At 39.9% G+C, this 18,537-nt stretch overlaps 2 protein-coding genes across 2 annotated transcripts in view; both read left to right on the top strand.

Annotated features, from left to right (window-relative positions):
* The window catches only part of LOC137259047 (DNA replication licensing factor mcm4-A-like), a 305,374-nt gene that overhangs the window by 157,290 nt on the left and 129,547 nt on the right, over positions 1-18,537 (top strand). The gene's annotated exons all lie outside the window — the stretch shown is intronic.
* LOC137258911 (growth hormone secretagogue receptor type 1-like) lies at positions 4,137-7,287 on the top strand. Its single transcript, XM_067796604.1, has 2 exons — positions 4,137-4,449; positions 6,422-7,287. The coding sequence occupies exons 1-2, from the start codon at positions 4,137-4,139 to the stop codon at positions 7,285-7,287; spliced, it is 1,179 nt and encodes a 392-aa protein (XP_067652705.1).

The following is an 18,537-nucleotide window of genomic DNA, read 5'->3' as shown; positions in this document are numbered from 1 at the left end:
CGAGAAGCTTTCGTTCAAGAATTACCACCCAAGCCCAGGATGGAAAACAGCGTGGCGATTCAGTGTGGGATACCATATCAAGCAAACAAACATCTAATTTAGAGGTAGTTCAGGGGCATTTATACATAAGTAGTACATCATTCAGCTATTTCATAAAGAGCATTCAAAAGAGAAATCGGTCCCCAAGTTTTCAGCTGAGTTCAAGGTACTGACCTTGACGCCAGATTGTGGACAACAATAAAGTCTGTTATGAGTCTGTAATAAATAATATTATAGGATATTTATAGCGCCGCATATGCATGCAAATAGTGCCTGCTCGAGGCAGCGGTATTTGTTTCCCTAGATCATTGCATGTCAGTCTCAACGACACATCGTGTTATCAAGCTCATCTCCCTGGGGAGTATACAACTTTTGCTGCCACTAGGTGCAACGCGTTTGTTGTGGCCCTCTCATCCTAACGAGGTACCCAAATCACGGCTGGGTGGACTGGGACATATAGTCACAGTACTTGTCCACGTTTAGTGCACGTACAACTGCACAACTAAGTGTATGCAGGTCACCATGTGGCCACCATCTGGTCATATACCAACGCATTCGTATGTTTGTTTTTAAGTGCACAGGGTTGTGTACTGCACACTAGTGGTTGCAACAACACGGAAAGAGTCTGTGCACAAAGCTGACATCCGGTCATAGGTGGGCTCGATCCTGACACCTCAACCTCGCTTGATCTCTAGTCTAGCGCTTTAGCCAGCTCGCTCACCGCTCGAGAAACAAAAATACTAGGAAAGCATTTGCTCTTGAACTAGACTAACAGCTAGTCTCTGAAATTAACATATTTTACTGATAAAACGTTCATAGTGACAAAACAATAATATAATGAAATGGAGCAGTGAGTCTTTCTTCATTTTCTGAAGCTAAGGAAATCTAGACTTGCCACATTTTCTAGACTTGTGTGGGCTTTCTTGGATATATAGATATATATATACTTCAGGGTCTGTACGGCAGACTACTCTTGAACTAACACAATAAATTCTTGCACAACTGCTTACGCGTTTCTCAATTTTGAAGAGTGTAACGCCTGATTTTGTGAAATAATTCCTTCTCTCATTCTAAAATGAGGAAACAATATTGGCATGCTCATGCGTAGGTGACATTCTATAGAAAAAAATAGCAATCTTCTTGGAGATCCTGGAATATGAGCATCATGTCTGCATACTTAGAAAGTTGGATTGATTATAACCATATGGTCATCAGCACGATTATGTTCTTGTGTTTGTTGAACATTCAGATGGCATTCTAAACATCACAAAAAATCTGATTAGGTAAACAATATTTTATCGTAAAATTATTTAAAAAGAGGAAACTGCTTTGACATGCCTATGCGTTAGTGATATTATCTCGAAAGCGATTCTGAAATATGACATGTGACAATCATGTCTGTATTCTTTTAAAAGTTTTTGAAGTTTGACTATAAGCTCAACAAGAGTATAATTAAGTGCCGTTATGTCGACAATTGAAGAATCGTCTATGAGATGCTGAAAAATGACATGAGATGATCCAATGTATATTTTAAAGAGGTTTAGAAGTTAGATCATAAGCGACATGTCATCAGTAAGATAATACCGATGGGCATGTAACGGTATATACAGGTAAAGCACGTCAGGAACGTGACATTTTCGCTGTATGAAACATTGCGGATCATCTGCGTCTCATCACTAATGATATATACTGAGTCAAAAAAGAAACTTCACATTCTTTCTTCAAGGTTACTATAAAAGAACAAGAGATGGTAAGATGGTTAAATTGTTATTATTTCATTGCTGAGATCTGTGCGATGTACTCGATACACTGACAGTGCAACAATCAGTTCCATTAGGCTACACCGCCGTTCCAAAACATGGGTATACAGAATGTCAAGTCACAAGAATAAAAATTAGAAATTTCTCAGTTTAATATTGTGTGTGACCGCCCCACGCATTCACCACTGCCAAACACCCTCTCCTCATCGACTGCCTGATACTTGTGAACACGGGGTTGGGGATTCTGCACCGTTGCCCTTGCAAGGCTGCGCCAACTTCCTGCAAAATCTGCGGTTGGTTCCTAAGAGAACGAAGCCTTTTCCCAAGTGCATCCCAAAACGTGCTCTTCTGGATTAAGGTCAGGGGACCTCGATGACAGGTCCATGGCGTTGATTCCAGCGTTTTGACGGAAAATTCGTGTCAACATCGCGGTATGCGGCCGAGCATTATCATGCCGGAACTGTAGACCTTGGTCATGAGCCGCCATGAAAGGAACGAGTTCAGGGATGAGCACCTTATCGCGGTAAACAGCAGCTGTGAGGTTTCCACGGATGACCAGAAGTCGGGAACGGTTATTCCCACAGAAAGCACCCCACACCATGCAACTTCCGCCCCCGAATCTGTCGACTTCCTGTACACAACATTGGTCATACCGTTCACGACGTCGTCTCCAGACTCTATGCCAGCCGTACACGAATCTGAGGGCAAAACTGGATTCACCGCTAAAGACAACTCGATTCCAGACTATATCGGAGGTGACGTTGAGCCCACAGCAGACGTTGACGTTGATGAAACGGCGTCAATATTGACCTATGATATGGACGTCGAGAATAGAGATTGGTACCTCGCAACCAATTTCGAATGGTCTGTGAGGACAGTCGACCTCTAAACATCTCAGCCCTGGTTTGTGTAGCCGACAGAAATCTGTCACGTAGATGACGTAGGGCGATTTGGCGGTCTTCTGCTCGTGACGTCACACGTGGACCACCCGACCTTGGGCGATCGGAAGTGGTGCCAGTTTGTTGTAGACGACCTCGCAAGTCATACACAGTACGACGGCTGCATCTTGCGACGTCAGTAACTGATCTCCCCGCTTGCAACATGCCAACGGCACGGTCACGTTGCACATTTGACAGTCGTGGCATTTAAAGTACCATTAGAACTGTGGTTTAAAGGTGTGTGTTTTTCATTTCTGGAGGCTAATGCAAACATGTGCAAATGAAGAAAACTTCGATGCCAAAATCACGTGATCGATTGCACCTGCAAAACCTGATTTGGCACTAACGTCATTTGCACGACCAATGGGTTTGAGTGGGTTTTGCTAACGTTTTTCTAGAGTCGAACGATAGTGATCCCATTTCGGATACATAGACGTATCATCAGGGAAATATTATTCATTTCTTTATTCATTTACTTATTTATTAACTCATTATATTACAGAAGAGGAGTGAGTGAGAGAGTTAAAATTTAAAGTCACTTTGGCAATTAGCAATATTTCAGCCATATCGTGACCAAAACAATATATAGATTAAGAATAATAAAAGATAGATTATACAATCCTGTCAACGAATAACTTGAATATCACAGATATACCTGTAAAAGTAGTAATGAAATCTAAAACAGTTTAGCTATAAGGGACAACACACTATAGAATAGGCTATAGATCGCCAACATATGAAGGTAGATCACCACACTTGGTGCCATGAAGACTTACAGTACCTTTGCAACCTGCATAGACCCTACTAGGACTTACGCCTTCCCCTGGCGATTGTAAGAAAATTTAGTCAAAATTGAAATAACAAAAATACTGCGTTTAAAAATCCTCGTAAGTTTACACTGACTGGAATACTGAAGAGGAAGACACATATTTAAAACAATGCATTCGTTCAACAATGATAGAGTACATTTAGCTCAAGATTTCATAATCTTCAACACAAAACACTTTTATGTTGTTGCTTGCTCGCCGTTCTATGCTGTAAGGATGACATGAGAGTCCATTACCTGTTATCGATATGAGTGAGTGAGTTTAGTTTTGCGCTTCACTCAGCAATATTCATCTATATTGTAACGGTCTATAAATAGTCGAACCTGGCCCAGACAACCCGATGATCAATAGCATGAGCATCAGTCTACGCAGTTGGGATGCGATTACATGTGCCACCCAACTCAGCGAGCATGACCACCCTAGTTTAACTTATGTAATGATCAGTGCGTACAAGAATGAGGGTTATTTAAATAATGATTACACATATGTTGTGATAAGTCAACATATCGAGACTTTTATAGCATACTGGTATAAAGTACAGCAAATTTCCCTTTGTTTCATAGGTTGTCGAAATGAACGCGACCGACACCACAGTGCCATCGAGAGGACGGCCGTACGCCAACTTCACCAGCATCCCATACCCGGAACCTCCTGACCACCTACTGGTGGCAACAACTGCATTCTACGTCATTATCTTCCTGTTGGGCATCGGCGGGAATCTGCTCGTGCTGCTCGTCTTCCTGTCCTGTCGCTCTCTGCGCACCTTCATCAACTTCCTGTTCCTAAACCTGTGCCTGGCTGACTTCCTTGTGCTGTTGATCAGCGGCCCTACTGCGGTACTTGACATTTATGCCATGGAGGTGTGGTATTTGGGAGGGGTCATGTGTACGTAGCTTGCTTTTTATATACCCATAATGTCGTTAACACCACACCATGCTGGTATTGGTACACAACCTGCGACACAGTACACAACGTTACTAAAAGTTTTGTGCACTTAAACTGGGATACTATAGCAATCCCGATTTTTAGGGTCACAATGCGATATATATGACGATACTGAGACCTTTAATTATAACACCAGCTATAAAACACCGTAATATATAAAACGATGTTTAAAGGAAAGAGACTTTACTTTTTAATGTCACATTAGCCACATTTTTAAAAAATAAAAGCAAAATAAACAACACAAAATGCTTTTATACCAGAAAACAAAAGAAAACATGTTACTGGATGCTGTCACTGCAGACACATAAAACAATGAAGTTTTAGCTGATTTCTTTGAAACATGTCGCGATTCGGCAATATTCAACGCTACACATCGACGTTTTCGTGACCCATTTGATATATCGTATCAGGATATGCGACAATGTAAAACGTATTGATTCACTGTATCGGCGGCCCAGCATCGATACATTGATGTGTATCAATGAATGGCCACACTTCTACACCTCAATTTTCCCTACCACTTAGCAAATACCTGCGGGCCTTCGCTACAGGCCACGTCAGAAGCCTCTTTCAACCAATGAGATCATCGATAGCCACGGCGTGGCAATGTGATGAATGTGTTTCCTGGCCATGCAACCTCGAAAGGGCTAACACGGCGAGACGGTATATCTCCTTTTAACTGCATTAATTTGAAACTTCAAATGGAGACTACTAATGAACCATTGGAAGGTACCGCAAAAACCTCGGCCTGAGGTGAACAGCATTGAGATATCATTTAGATATGCGTGTAGCAGTAGTAACAGATAGTTGATAAACACTCAAACTCCATTGTGGCGAAGTTCAAGAGACCTTCTTAAATACTTCGAGATATCCGGTGTTCGGTGTAACAGAACTGTATATTTCATATGGAATGCACAGGAACCAAGATTGTGCTTGTAGACAAGCGTAAGGTCTAATAAAACCAATTATGTTTTTTTAAAAAAAAACGTAAGGTCTAACAAATTGGATAAAGAGAGCCTATGAACAGCATTTAGTTTATGTTTCTTGTCAGCGACACTCCTTCCATTATGGCGGCAAGACTGCCACACATTTGTACATTCAGAATCATTTTTATTGTGTTGTTCAGAGAGTTTTTGAATAAAACCTTTACGCTTACGGGCATAGGAAACAGCAAATGCAGTATACTCCATTAAAAGAAAACAAACAACGAGAAACACAATACTCTATCATCTAACTATGCGTCACATATCACTGTGACCTTTCTCTGAAGATTCGGAATTTGATCACAGAGAGACATTAAAACTGTGGATGATACTAATTGTGTACAGCTAAATCTGGTACAAAAGATTTCACCTTCCGATGTTGCAGTAATCAATCAAAGGCAAAACAGAATAACAAACGTTCCAACTCAACAACTATTTCCTATAGTCAGTGAGTGAGTGAGTTTATTTATCGTCACATCGGCAATATTTCGGCCATATCGTTACGAGAACAAGTTATTATCAAACTATATATCAATACAATTAGAATTTAATTGTCTGTTGAAAAGGTATAACTACCAGTGAATCAAAGATATCAAAGTAAATCTAGCATGATATCATAAAACGATTAAATTGAACAATACAATATAGGAGAGTATTCATTATGTGTCATGTACGTGGAACCTCAGACGAGTCCAGCAGCTTTCGTGTCGGGCGTCTTAAAAAACTAGACAAAATTATTTATCATTTTGCTTAAACTGGAACCTCCAAAACCTTCTGTAATTTGCAATACATATTTTGTAACGAAGTTCCAAATGCATCATCAATTATACCATTGTGTATTGATGTGTTAAACACACCTGTCCATTTCACTTCTTGGGACGCATACCTACAGGTATATCTCTGGTACGATATCAATGGTTTCTTTTCAGGCAAAACAGTGCCTTTTGTAGAGAACATGGTAGCCAACGCTTCTATCTTGTCCATCCTCGCTGTGAGCATCGAGCGGTATCGTGTCGCCAGCCGTCCCCTTAGTCAACATGGCGGGAGCTGCAACGCTGCTGTCAAGACAATGGTGATGATCTGGGTCATCTCAGCCGCAGTAGCGTCTCCAATACTGTTCATAACCAAGTACAAAAGTGCCCTACTCCTGGACGGAACATCCGTCAAAGTCTGCAAAACAACGTTACATCTCTCATGGCATAAAATATATGTTCTGTTATCGACAGTGCTCTTCTTTCTCGTTCCTTTTGTTGTGCTGGTGTTTTTGTACTCGAAAATGTGTCTACGGGTTCTATCGTCCAGGAGGAGTAGCATGGAGGAGATTCCTGCTCAGATGAAGGAGGTGAACCGTCTGAAACGGCAGCTTCTCCTTATTGTCCTAACTGTGGTGTTAGCCTTCTTTCTCTGCCAAACACCATATCGTGCCATTGTTTTATGGATGCTTTTCGATACAACAAAAAGTGTTCGCAATCTGGGATTTGTCGGTTATTTAAGTCTGATCTACTTCACCAGGATTCTTCTGTACTTGAACCATGCCATTAATCCCTTTTTGTACAACTTCGTGTCCAGGAAATTTCGACGTGCCTTAACCTCAATGTGTTGCAGGACATTGCGAAGGAAATCGTTTAATGACTTTCGCGATGGAAGGAACAGAAACTTTGCTGTTGAGATACAAAACAGACTTGGGTGTGGGCAGTTGCGGAGTGTGGAGCATAGGCATTGTCTTTCACCACGTCACCGACATCGGCATCGTCAAAACGACTTCTTGATGTTGTATGAAAACCTTATTGAATGATCTTTTAACAGTCATATATTCCGTTGTGATTTTGCTGTCTAGAAATTGCCAAGAGGCTTCTGCTCTTTTTAAAGACGTGTCAGTTATGTTAAGCTGTTATAGTGTTCGAGTTAACTACCTTCAAAAAATGATGCTGAAATCATCGTCACGCGCCAACTACCGCGGAAACATATCACATTTACGTCCATATGTTGGTTATTTGTTTGTTTGCTGTTCTTGTTTGTCTGTCTGTCTGTTTGTGTGTTTGGTTGGTTGGTTGGTTGGTGTTTTTTGTTCTGACAGCCAGAACATTTTCTTTCTCAAGTTACCGGTAAATAGAATAATTACCTTCCCGAGAAACGTGAGCGGTTTTTAAAAACCTAGACACCCTTCTATGGCCACAGAATACAAAACTAATTTTATCAGTTGTGTTCTTGGTTATCTACACAATATAAAAGAGACAGACAGTGAGATACCTGTATATTAGACAATGACCATATTTATAAGAGACAGTGTTTAGAACGTGTTTAGGGATGTTTATAAAACCACATACGAATTTCTAATTCCATGATTGTGTTTGAATATAGTCTGTTAAGTCAATCTAAGCTGTGACCAGAAGAAAGTATTCAACTGAAATTTTTATTTGAAAAAAGGAGTACTACAAACGTTATACGACTGTAGGAGCCGAAAAAATCAAACCTACGATCCAAAACGCAATTACGATAGGTGTTCCAGGTACTTCGCACACTAAACATTGTTGGTTGTAATCCAATCACTGTCAAACTGTGAACACCCGGGTTAGATCTGATCGTCAAGTTTACACGTAACGCAAAATGAATCTTTGCAGATTCTGATACCTTTCTGTATGGACTTACAGTAGCAAATTGTCCCAAACGCAAATTCAGCTTATTAAAGTTGAAAAATAACGCTATGAAAACATACTCCGCAAAATCGGAGTTCAAACGATTCCCAGTTGTGGTGAAGAGTTGTTTCAACAGCTGTGCTACGCTTCTTACATTTGGCATGCGCAGTGATTAGCTTCGTGCGGCTTGAACCGTGATGCCTGAATGGGTTTTTTTGTTTTGTTTTGTTTTGCTTTTTTTTCCAAGATGGCGACTCGTAAAAGCACTGCAAGGATCATCGCTGTGGTCGAACATGTGATTACAAGCATCTTAGGTCTCCAGTAATAAAAATGTACTGGGTCCATGCTTTTGCTTATTTTTTCACATCTGGCTTTTGTGGGGTTGGCACATTTGCAAACCAAGTTTTCAAGAAAGTGAGTGAGTGAATTTAGTTTTACGCTGTACTCAGCAATATTACCGCTATATGGCGGCGGAATGCAAATAATCGAGCCTGGACCAGACAATCCAGTGACCAACAACATGATCATCGATCTGTGCACTTGGGTACCGATGACATCTGTCAACCAAGTCAGCGAGCCTGACCACCCGATCCCGTTAGCCGCCTCTTAGGACAAGCATAGTCGCCTTTTATGGCAAGCATGGGTTGCTGAAGGCCTATTCTACCCCGGGACCTTCACGGGTCTTCAAGAAAGTGTAGCATTAGACATACTACTAATTTCATATTTAAGAAATGCTCAATTTCAAAACTGAAATGTCTTAATGCATGTCTGTGGAAACAGAACAGAAAAACAACATGCAGCCTCTGTCACAGACAAAACTCTGTCTGATTTACCGGCATCTATGTGTCTGCTGTCTGTTAATGGCAGTATGTACACAACTTCAATAATTGCCCACATGCAATTTGAACTTATCATTATAAACAAAATACTTTGTGTAATGACATACTGTGACATAGACAGAACTCAGGTGCACGAGCCATAAATCAAACAGGCAGGTGTAACACTTGAACACATGACATGCCGTGAGGTCTGTTGATTGCAAACAAACTGCATCCATTTTTCTCCGATATCTGGATCGGACGGAAACCGGTTTCAGCTGCAAACTGCTTTGTGCTTGGACGAACGGCAGTTCCCAGCCCAGCTCTAGTTCACCTCCTCAGTATTAGTTGATTGCATCGAACGCAAATGCAGAAAAAAACGCGCATGTATTTACAAAACCTAACATCTCTGTACACATAAAAAGAGTCCTGAGAGTATGGGTAAATGAACCAGACAATGAAAGTCATGTGCACGCACACCCCCTTAGACTCGGTTCGGTATTCTAGCTGTTTCGTTTCTAGGGCAGTAAACCCAAGTACAAAATATGGCACTTTTGATTTGCGATTGTACGCAAATAATTTTGTTTATTTGTTTTTTTAATCAACAATGAATATTATATGTCATGAATAAACGATAATTGTGTTTAAAATTATGTTTATTTATTTATTTATTTATTTATTTATTTTGAGAATGTTTTTTATTGCATCGAGGCTTTCACTAACCCATGCTTGCCGAAAGAGGCGACTAACGGGATCATTCTGTTGGTCACTGGATTGTCTGGTCCAGACTCAATAATATACAGACCGCCGATATATAGCTAGAATAATGCTGAGTGCAGCGTAAAACTAAACTCACTCACTCGCTAATAAACATGAATGTATACCTGCTGCGGTTGTTGTGATACAAAGCATCGTTCCATGCCTTATTGTACTTGAAAGCATCAGTCAGAAGATTATGTTTCCGTTTCAGAACTGACATTCATGTCATGAAAGTGCAAAAATATTTCTTTTGAGACTGAAGCAAGTCTGATCAACTGAAAAATTGTAGTAATAGAGACATGGCTTGCAGATTCCACCAAACCCCACAATTCATTGATTTGTGGGTTTTGATGTTAGCTGTAGCCATGTCTCTAAAATTACAAATTTGGCAGAAGATCATGGCTCCCTCAGGCTCATGTCACATATCAACAGAAATAAAATTGCATTTTTAAAATGACTTCACTTGAAATTCCCCCGTAGTTGTTTTTTTTCAGATTTATCCATGTATGGGTTTCAAAACAGGGGAAGGAAACCACTTAGCTCAAAAGGAATTAAAGGCGTTTGAATATGCATTTTGTAAAAAGGACTGTAATTAAAACTGGTGTAAGTAAGTAAGTTTTAACAAATATTTGTTTCAGAACTAATTGTGAGAGATGAAGTATAATCCACACTTCAGTGAAATAAGGATTATCTAAAAGTAATGCCGTGAGGTCACAGATATTTTCCGACTCACAATAATTTTAATCAGATACTGACGCTGACTAATCACACGGATAGAGTTACAACTGGCCGTCGTTGTAAATGATGAAAGATGTGTTTTTCTCCCCAAAAGCCTGATATTTCACAGAAAGCCTGCTATTTTGGCGAGGAAGAGTTAAAGTTTAAAGTTAGAGTTATTGTTAACAACATTTCAGCTATATGGCGAATAATCGAATCTGGAACAGACAATCCATTGATCCACAGCGATCTACTGGCATGTGTCAACCAAGTCAGCGAGCCTGACCACAAGACCCCTACCTACGACAAGCATGGGTTGCTGAAGGGCGATTCTAACCCTAATCTTCACGCTGTTTTACGGTGATTAGCACAGGATCATAACTCATTCGTAACTACTCGTGTCATTCCGGCAAGCAGGTCACGGAAAGAGACGAGTAGTTACGAATGGATCATAACTTAGTTATATGGTATCGGTTCAATGTTTCTCTCACCTCTTCCTCATGGTTGTCAATGGCAATTCAATCAATGATAGCCCTCCATCCCTTTCAAGTGGAAGTGACGATGTGTTGAGGATGAAAACACATTTACTTTGTTTAAGGTTGCCTATTACATACAAGTGTATGCCTTTAACGGATGCTCTAAACATGAAATACAGAATGTGATGCATCAGCTAATGTCGGTATTCTTCATATTGACATAAGGAAATTGAGGCATTTTCTTAAGAATGGAAATGTCCATCCGTATGAGAGATGTTTATAGAAGGGTGTGTAGGTACTTCGAATGCACATTAACATCTAAGACATATAGACATAGAAAGTACCTGTTCTCTTTCAAAAGATAATTATAACATTTCGAAATTTGTATGCAAATAACTGAACATTCGTTGGTTAAATTTGAGAATACAAACGTCTTGCTGCTTTAATTATCATTAAATGATTTGCTTGACATTCCGGAAGTGAGTAAGGTAACATTTAAATCAGGGCGTGTCAGTCTAATGACGTCAGTGGATATATAACTATGACATATTAGTTCAGGACCAGACAGAGTGACTTGTTTTACCATCATAATGTGAAAATGTGAACCGAAGTGAGTGAGTTAGTTTTAAGCCGCACTCAGCAATATTCCAGCTATATGGCGGCGGTCTGTAAATAATCGAGCCTGGGGCACACAATATAGTGATCAACAGCGTGATCATCGGTCTGCGTAATTGGGATCCGATGATATGTGTCAACCAAGTCAGCGAGCCTGACCTCCCGATCCCGTTAGTCGCCTCTTACGACAAGCATAGTCGCCTTTTATGGCAAGCATGGGTTGCTGAAGGCCAATTCTACCCCGGATCTTCCTGGGTCAACATTACGCTGAACTCATGGTAACAGTATTGATGGATGGTGCTGAAGGATATGCTGGCTGTACAAATGTAGATGTAACTAACGAGACATGCCCGAATCCTTTTGTGGAAAGGGTATCATCGTGGTGAAAGCCTTAACTCTTGGTGTCGAAGACTTCAGATTCTCATGTCCTTTCTTTGCTTACATGTAGCTAAAGCCGCACCGAGCCATACACAACATAGGGACACCGTATGTTTACTCTGTTTTATGGGGGTAGCTCAATGACAGAGGCCAATCAAAACAGACGTGATGGAATGAGTCATGCCTCTAAATAATCTTAGTTGAGAAGATGGGATTCAGCTTTACGATCCCAGGATCCAAAGGATGTGAATCTGAGTATCTAATTAAGCAGCTATGATGCCATCGATGACATTAGTTGAGTGAGTGAATGAATGACTGGTTTAACGCCGTTGTGTGCACACGCAGGGTTATGGTGCTGGCACTCTGTGGCGGTTCCAAAATCAAAAACAAAGGCAACATTGTTACAGAACAAATATAAAGACCTATGTAGGATTGCTAACATTGGAAACACAAACCAATAGCAAAACATATCTAGATGTCTAGATGAAGAATTAACCCGTTAACGCCCCTTGCAGAGGTGTTCCAGTTATATCACGGCGTGGCAGCATAATGGTGATGGAATACCCGAAGTGATCCAGGGGCCCGTTTCACAAAACTCTCGTAAGCCTAAGATCTCGTAAGTTTTCTCGTAGCATCCGTAGCTCCTGTGTTACAATATAGCAGGTACAATGGCTACAAGAAAACTTACGAGATCTTAGGCTTACGAGAGTTTTGTGAAACGGGGCACTGGTCTTAGATAAACGCACGAGTATAAATTAAAAGGTGAGGATCCTCCATTTTGTGATGAAAGAATCACGGTCAGGCATATCTTTCTTGACTGTATTGAGTATTCCATCACAAGGGACAACTGTTTCAAATAACGCACTATGACGGTCTTTTTAACAATACCAGTTCTCATTTTATTATTGCATTTTTAAAACAATTAGATCTGTTAAATGATTTGTAAATAGGTAAATGTTTTATAATTGAAAGTGTAACTTGGTAACTCTAATTGTTTGTGGCTGTACCCTCAAAGGGGGTTAAGGTATCGTAAGATTATTGTCCTGTTGGGAGGACACGTAAGTCCAAAAACATTTGCTGTAAATTTCAGTTTTCCAGGTTATTAATTGTATTATTTTTGTATTTTAATGTATGGCTAATTCTCTGCATTAAAGTCAGTGGTTGTAGGGATGGAGTAAATGCAGGGTCCATGTAGGTAGCAAAAGTAATGTAAGTCCTCATGGTCTCTAGTGTGGGGATCCAGCTTCAGTTGTTGGCAATCTATAGCCCATCTTTGTATTGTATTGTCATCTATAGTTATCTTAAATGGATATATGCATATACTAGTAGTTTTACTGTTTTTCGTCAACAGAGTTACTTTTCTTGATCCACAATGGAGTTATTACGATATGGCTGCAATATTGCCGATTTGACGATAAATATTAACTGATCACTCACTCAGACATGTATCTTTTTGACTAGACATACGATAAAGGATGTGAAGCTAGACACATTACCAGGGCTAAATCTGATTTATTTTTTCCCCTAGACTCTTAACGAATTCCGTCGAAGACAATTTGCCACCGCTGCACACATCCGTTCGCCACTCTTCCAGAGAAAATACTGGATATTATGTGATTACACAATGTCACACATGTCATCTTTGGGATTTCACATTCTTAGTAAAGTACAAATTCTGGTACTTTTTGGTTGAGTTCCATCCGGATATAATGTCTTATGAACCATTACTTATCCACACTGTCCTCATCGAAACTCATCAATTATGTATTGAATTCTGACACAACCGAATACATGTGTTTATAGATGAAAAACTGTTTCCTTCTCAAAGATAACAACAAATGTCAGTATTCTCTATGTACATGGTGACATCTCCCGTCAGAAAGGCCTTGAGACTCCCGGAATATGCTTTCGTAAGAAAATAAATGATGGCTTGTCTTGTCGCAAAAATAAATAACAGCGATTCACAAGCTGGTGGACAAGACAAAACACACACATAAACAACTGTAACTGACGCATGGTATAGTATTCCGTGTATAGTATTCCTTGTATAGTATTCCGTGTATAGTATTCCGTGTAGAGTAAACAGACAACTCTTTGTTTGAACTGGACTGTATCGACACAACTAAAGTGCATGCTGATAGTACCATGTCACCGGGGGAGTGAACAACATGTATTCATAGTTTCATGATTGTTGCTAAGTAAAATGTATCTGCCAGGAAAGAAAAGCGGTAGGGGTATTTTCCTATCTCAGTCTTCCAAAGCAGGGCCTGAACGTCACGGATTCAGCAAAGTGGTTTTATTAGATGAAAAAAGACATGGTATCCCTTTGGGATTGTACTGTGAAGCCAGTATTTGACTGAACGAGACCATCCACACGCATCTCCACGCAGGGCAGGCACTCAGTCAGTCAGGAACACACTAATACACGCACGCGCGCGCACATATGCACCTCAAATATCATTCTTAATTAATTTATGGTCACATGTATCGACACCTCATGAAAAGTAAGCTGTGCATTCAATAATTCTCTAAACATAAATGCTCAGACAACTTTATGGATATCAATATTTTGTGTTTTGGGTGTATAGAGGCGTTTTCGATGCTGACTAAATCCAAGGGGTACCTTTTGTGCTGCACAGAGTAACATTATATCTAGATAAAGATAGAAGTGCATTAGAAATAGAAAATAGCACACAGTGTTGGTTGTGACAGGATAATGTCAGAAACAAAAACACTGTAAAGATATTTTCCTTTCATGTAGCTGCGATAATAACCTCTTCATGCAAAATCCCACACACACTCCACAAGAATTTCTCATTTCAATAAGATTTGAACTCATATAATCATTTGTAGTCATTTTTTGTTTTAAATTACATATTTATACATTCATAATTTGAAACTAAACCTTGGGTTATTGTTGACAAAACAAATGAATACAGTAGGATAAATATTTCCTGGAAGGTGCTTAAGGGACTCTTATCACATCACGTCACTTGGAAGCTGACAGAGAGCAGATGCAGGTTAAAGGCAACACAGTAACACATGAAGAGCAAAAAATACAGATGTGGCTGCCAAATTGCCAACGATTTTGACTCCAGTTGATCTAATTATGCTGTTTCAACAAAAGAATGCGCTTGAATATCCTGAAATAAAGGATAAAATGTTTATTCTATCGATATTGGGTTGTGAATTTTTTCTTCACAAATCCTAAGTCAGGAAAACAATATGGAGATGTGCTTTAATGTTTTGTGTTTTTCATTCTGAGAGCTCATAGGAATAATGGTAATGATCAGGACTGATGCAGTAGCAATCTGTCAATACGACAGAGGGCTTCCATGATAGTTAAAGAAGTTGCCGCATGTAGGCTCTGTATCACTGCTGGAGCAGAACAAGCGAGCATTAAACAAGCCACTTTGAGACAACTTAATGTTTGAGATCACTCTTCATTTCTATTTTCAATATTTTTTTAATTTTTAAACTGAAATGGATGCATCATGTTTGGTAAACGGTAAACGGTAAACCTGAGACAGAATGCACAATAAAAACGACATTGGATTGAACGTAAAATCACAAAAATTTCCAAAACGTCGTGAGACTGAAAACAGCCACGGAAGACTTGAGATCCGAAAGGCAGCTATGATACTCTTGCCAAAGACATCGCCGTCAAATTACTTGCTCTCAGACTATTTGTTTATTTCATCTACCATCAATATTGGGGGTAGTCTCTTTTGTCCGATGTAGTGCTGGCTAATACGAAAGCAAACAGTGAGTGAGTTTAATGTTACTCCGCACTCAGCAATATGCAAACTCTTTGGCGGCCGAAAACAAATAAAACTTAAAGATTAATTTGAGGTGTTCAGTGTTAGAATACCTTCAAATCTGCCCAATCGATTTCTGTCATAATACCCAGATGGTCTGGACTTCGCCAGCCTTCTACCAATCTCTGATGATTAATATACAGCTGTCGTTGACATAGATAAATAATGCCAGTCTTCATCTTGATTATTACGGACATCAAAGCTGCTGAGTCCAGGACGCTCTGGATGTACGATCTGTCTGTTTATGAGACAGATATCATGTCAAGAGTACATTTGGCATGAGTAACAAAGTGTGAAGGTGAGCGCTCTGATGTGTGTGCCATCACGTTTCTTATTACCTCATTCTTTTACACCATAGTGAAAGAGTGGGCATTTTACTCTGTGTGTGGCACTGTGTCATGGGCACCAGAAATGGCCTTCAAGCTTTGTGAGAATGTGAAGAATCGAACCAGGGTCATCGTTGGGAAGCCCGAGCCACGTATCTACCCAACCACTATTGTAATGTAAATTCGAATGTCTCTGATAACATCCTTGGCGTCTTTGTTTGAACTAAAATAACCTGTGTGTTACCATTTGCGAGATTTAGCCGACTATGCTTACAACCAAAAGATTCTGGAAGGCAGAGGCAGCACAAACTACGGAATATCGTCAGGATTGACGTGTAACACGGCTGCGTGTATGCCAGTTGTAGCGTTAAAACTAAAAACTAGTTTTAAAACGGATAATAGTTTTATAAAGTCTGAAAGAGACAAATGACAATGTAATGTTTGCTCTATTTTACATTGACAACATTTCTGAGACACTTTGTACAATAGTTGTAATATGTTTTGAGACCCGTTCAATACATCATATATGTACGAAATGTACATATGAGTGTTCATACACCATACGTGCTACAGAATCTCGAACAAAAAACAACAGCGATTCCACTCGGCAAATCCACCAATATAGCGATGCTTGAGGGCTCTGGATAATGGTACACAATACTATGTTTGAAGAATGTGTGTATGGTATATTGCACGGAGATCATGCACACATGGTTCAACTGCAAGTCCAAACGGCTTCCAGACAGACACACCATCTCTTTATATGTATCGATATTTTTTTTCCTATTTTTTGAGTTCCCTAGCAACGTTCATATTCTGTATGTAAAAATTCTTATAATTAATTAAGTCGAGTTTAGTCCGCCTTTCGAACGCACTCTCACCAACTGAAACATAAAATTTCCAACACTCACAGTTAGCCATCTAACACACTTCACTTCCCTGCCAATGCACAAAAGATGCAATGTGTTGTCTTATTACAACTTCAAATACTTATATTGGTTGACGCTAAAGTGAGGCGACAATTTGCCAAGGACAAGGATCTAACAGACACACCCATCGGGCCGTCAAAAGAACACAAACTGGAAGTCTAAACAACGTTCCTTGTGTGCCCCACCTATAAGTGTGGACTAGAACGGCTCCCAGGATGGCACACACATCCCAGAACGGCTCCCAGATTCAACCCTCACGGCCATCCCCTCAAAACATGTAATAGAAGTTGTACATTTTAAGGAAAGGAATAACAAAGAAATAATTTCGAATTTTCGTGTAAGAAAACGTTATGTTGATATACCTGTGTGCATTGATGCAACTGAGCAACAGATCTCATGCAAGTTACTTAAATGCATACATTCTCAGCCACCCCAAAGAGTTGCGACTTAACGACAAAGCGGTAGTGGCTACATCCTTGGCAGATGTAACTGAGAACTATTTCTAACAGAACCCTATTTTCATTTCAAAGTACAGGTTGGCGTAAATAGGCTTCTGGAACATTCTCCCAATGGATTTAATGTAACACGCTTAGAACGCTACATTGCAACTCTCCACTTCATTGCATGCATTTCACGCCTTGTCCGTTTCTTTTCTTTGTTGCAGCCTTGTTCAAAGGTCTTCAGAAATGTTCTCAATGCCACATGACGCAAACAATAAAGTGCCATTTGTTTCTTTCAGATTTTATAGAACTGTTGAAATAGATTTTAGTTTAACACTACAAATGATATACAAGCAGCTACGTTACCCTGCTTTGTTCCAGTTCCAGGAAACTTCAAATTCAAATATATTAACACCAAAGTTATTTCAGCTGAAACAAAGACACCAAAACGGTAGTCAGATACATTCGAATTTAGGTTACAGGTGCGACTGGGTAGAACGTGGTTCGGGCGTCCCAGTGAAGACCCAGGTTCGATTCCCTTCATACTGACAATACTTGAGTGTCATTTGCCGTGCCCATGACACAGTGCCACAGGGAGAGTAGAACGCTTACCCTCTCACTATGTAGCAAGAAAATGATAGAATAAGAGATTTTGTGGGATAAACTTCAGAACTCTCACCTTCACACTGGGTTACCAATGCCAACTGAACTCTCCACATGATGTATCTCATAAACAGAGAAACTGATTCTCACACCCAGAGGATTTTATATACCGTACACAGTGTACGACAGCTTTGATGTGCGTAAAAACTATGTACATTGACGACAGCTGTATATTGATCATCAGATATTGGTAGAAGGTCAACGAAGTCCAGACCATCTAGATGTTATGACAGAAATCGATTGTGCAGATTTGCAGGTGTTCTAACAATGAACACATCATGTTAATGTTCAAGCTCTATTTGTTTTCGTTATTAGCGTGTAAACTATCGGACAAAACAAAGTACCCCTGACATTGATGGTAGATGAAATCGAACAGACGAAACAAGTAATTTGACGGCGATTTCTTTGCCAAGAGTATCATATCTGTGTTTGGAACCTTAAGTTAATGTTTTCAGTCGGATAAGGTTTGA

Source organism: Haliotis asinina, chromosome 12 (genome assembly GCF_037392515.1).
Source record: "Haliotis asinina isolate JCU_RB_2024 chromosome 12, JCU_Hal_asi_v2, whole genome shotgun sequence".
Classification (NCBI taxonomy): Eukaryota; Metazoa; Mollusca; class Gastropoda; order Lepetellida; family Haliotidae; genus Haliotis; species Haliotis asinina.
Note: the sequence above shows the minus strand (reverse complement) of the source record. Positions and strands in the feature narration are given on the sequence as shown.

Excerpts from the sequence above, each read along its gene's own strand:
- LOC137258911 (XM_067796604.1), top strand. The coding sequence starts at position 4,137 with ATGAACGCGACCGACACCACAGTGCCATCGAGAGGACGGCCGTACGCC. Across the intron at positions 4,450-6,421 it reads GTATTTGGGAGGGGTCATGT|GCAAAACAGTGCCTTTTGTA; the intron begins GTACGTAGCTTG and ends GTTTCTTTTCAG.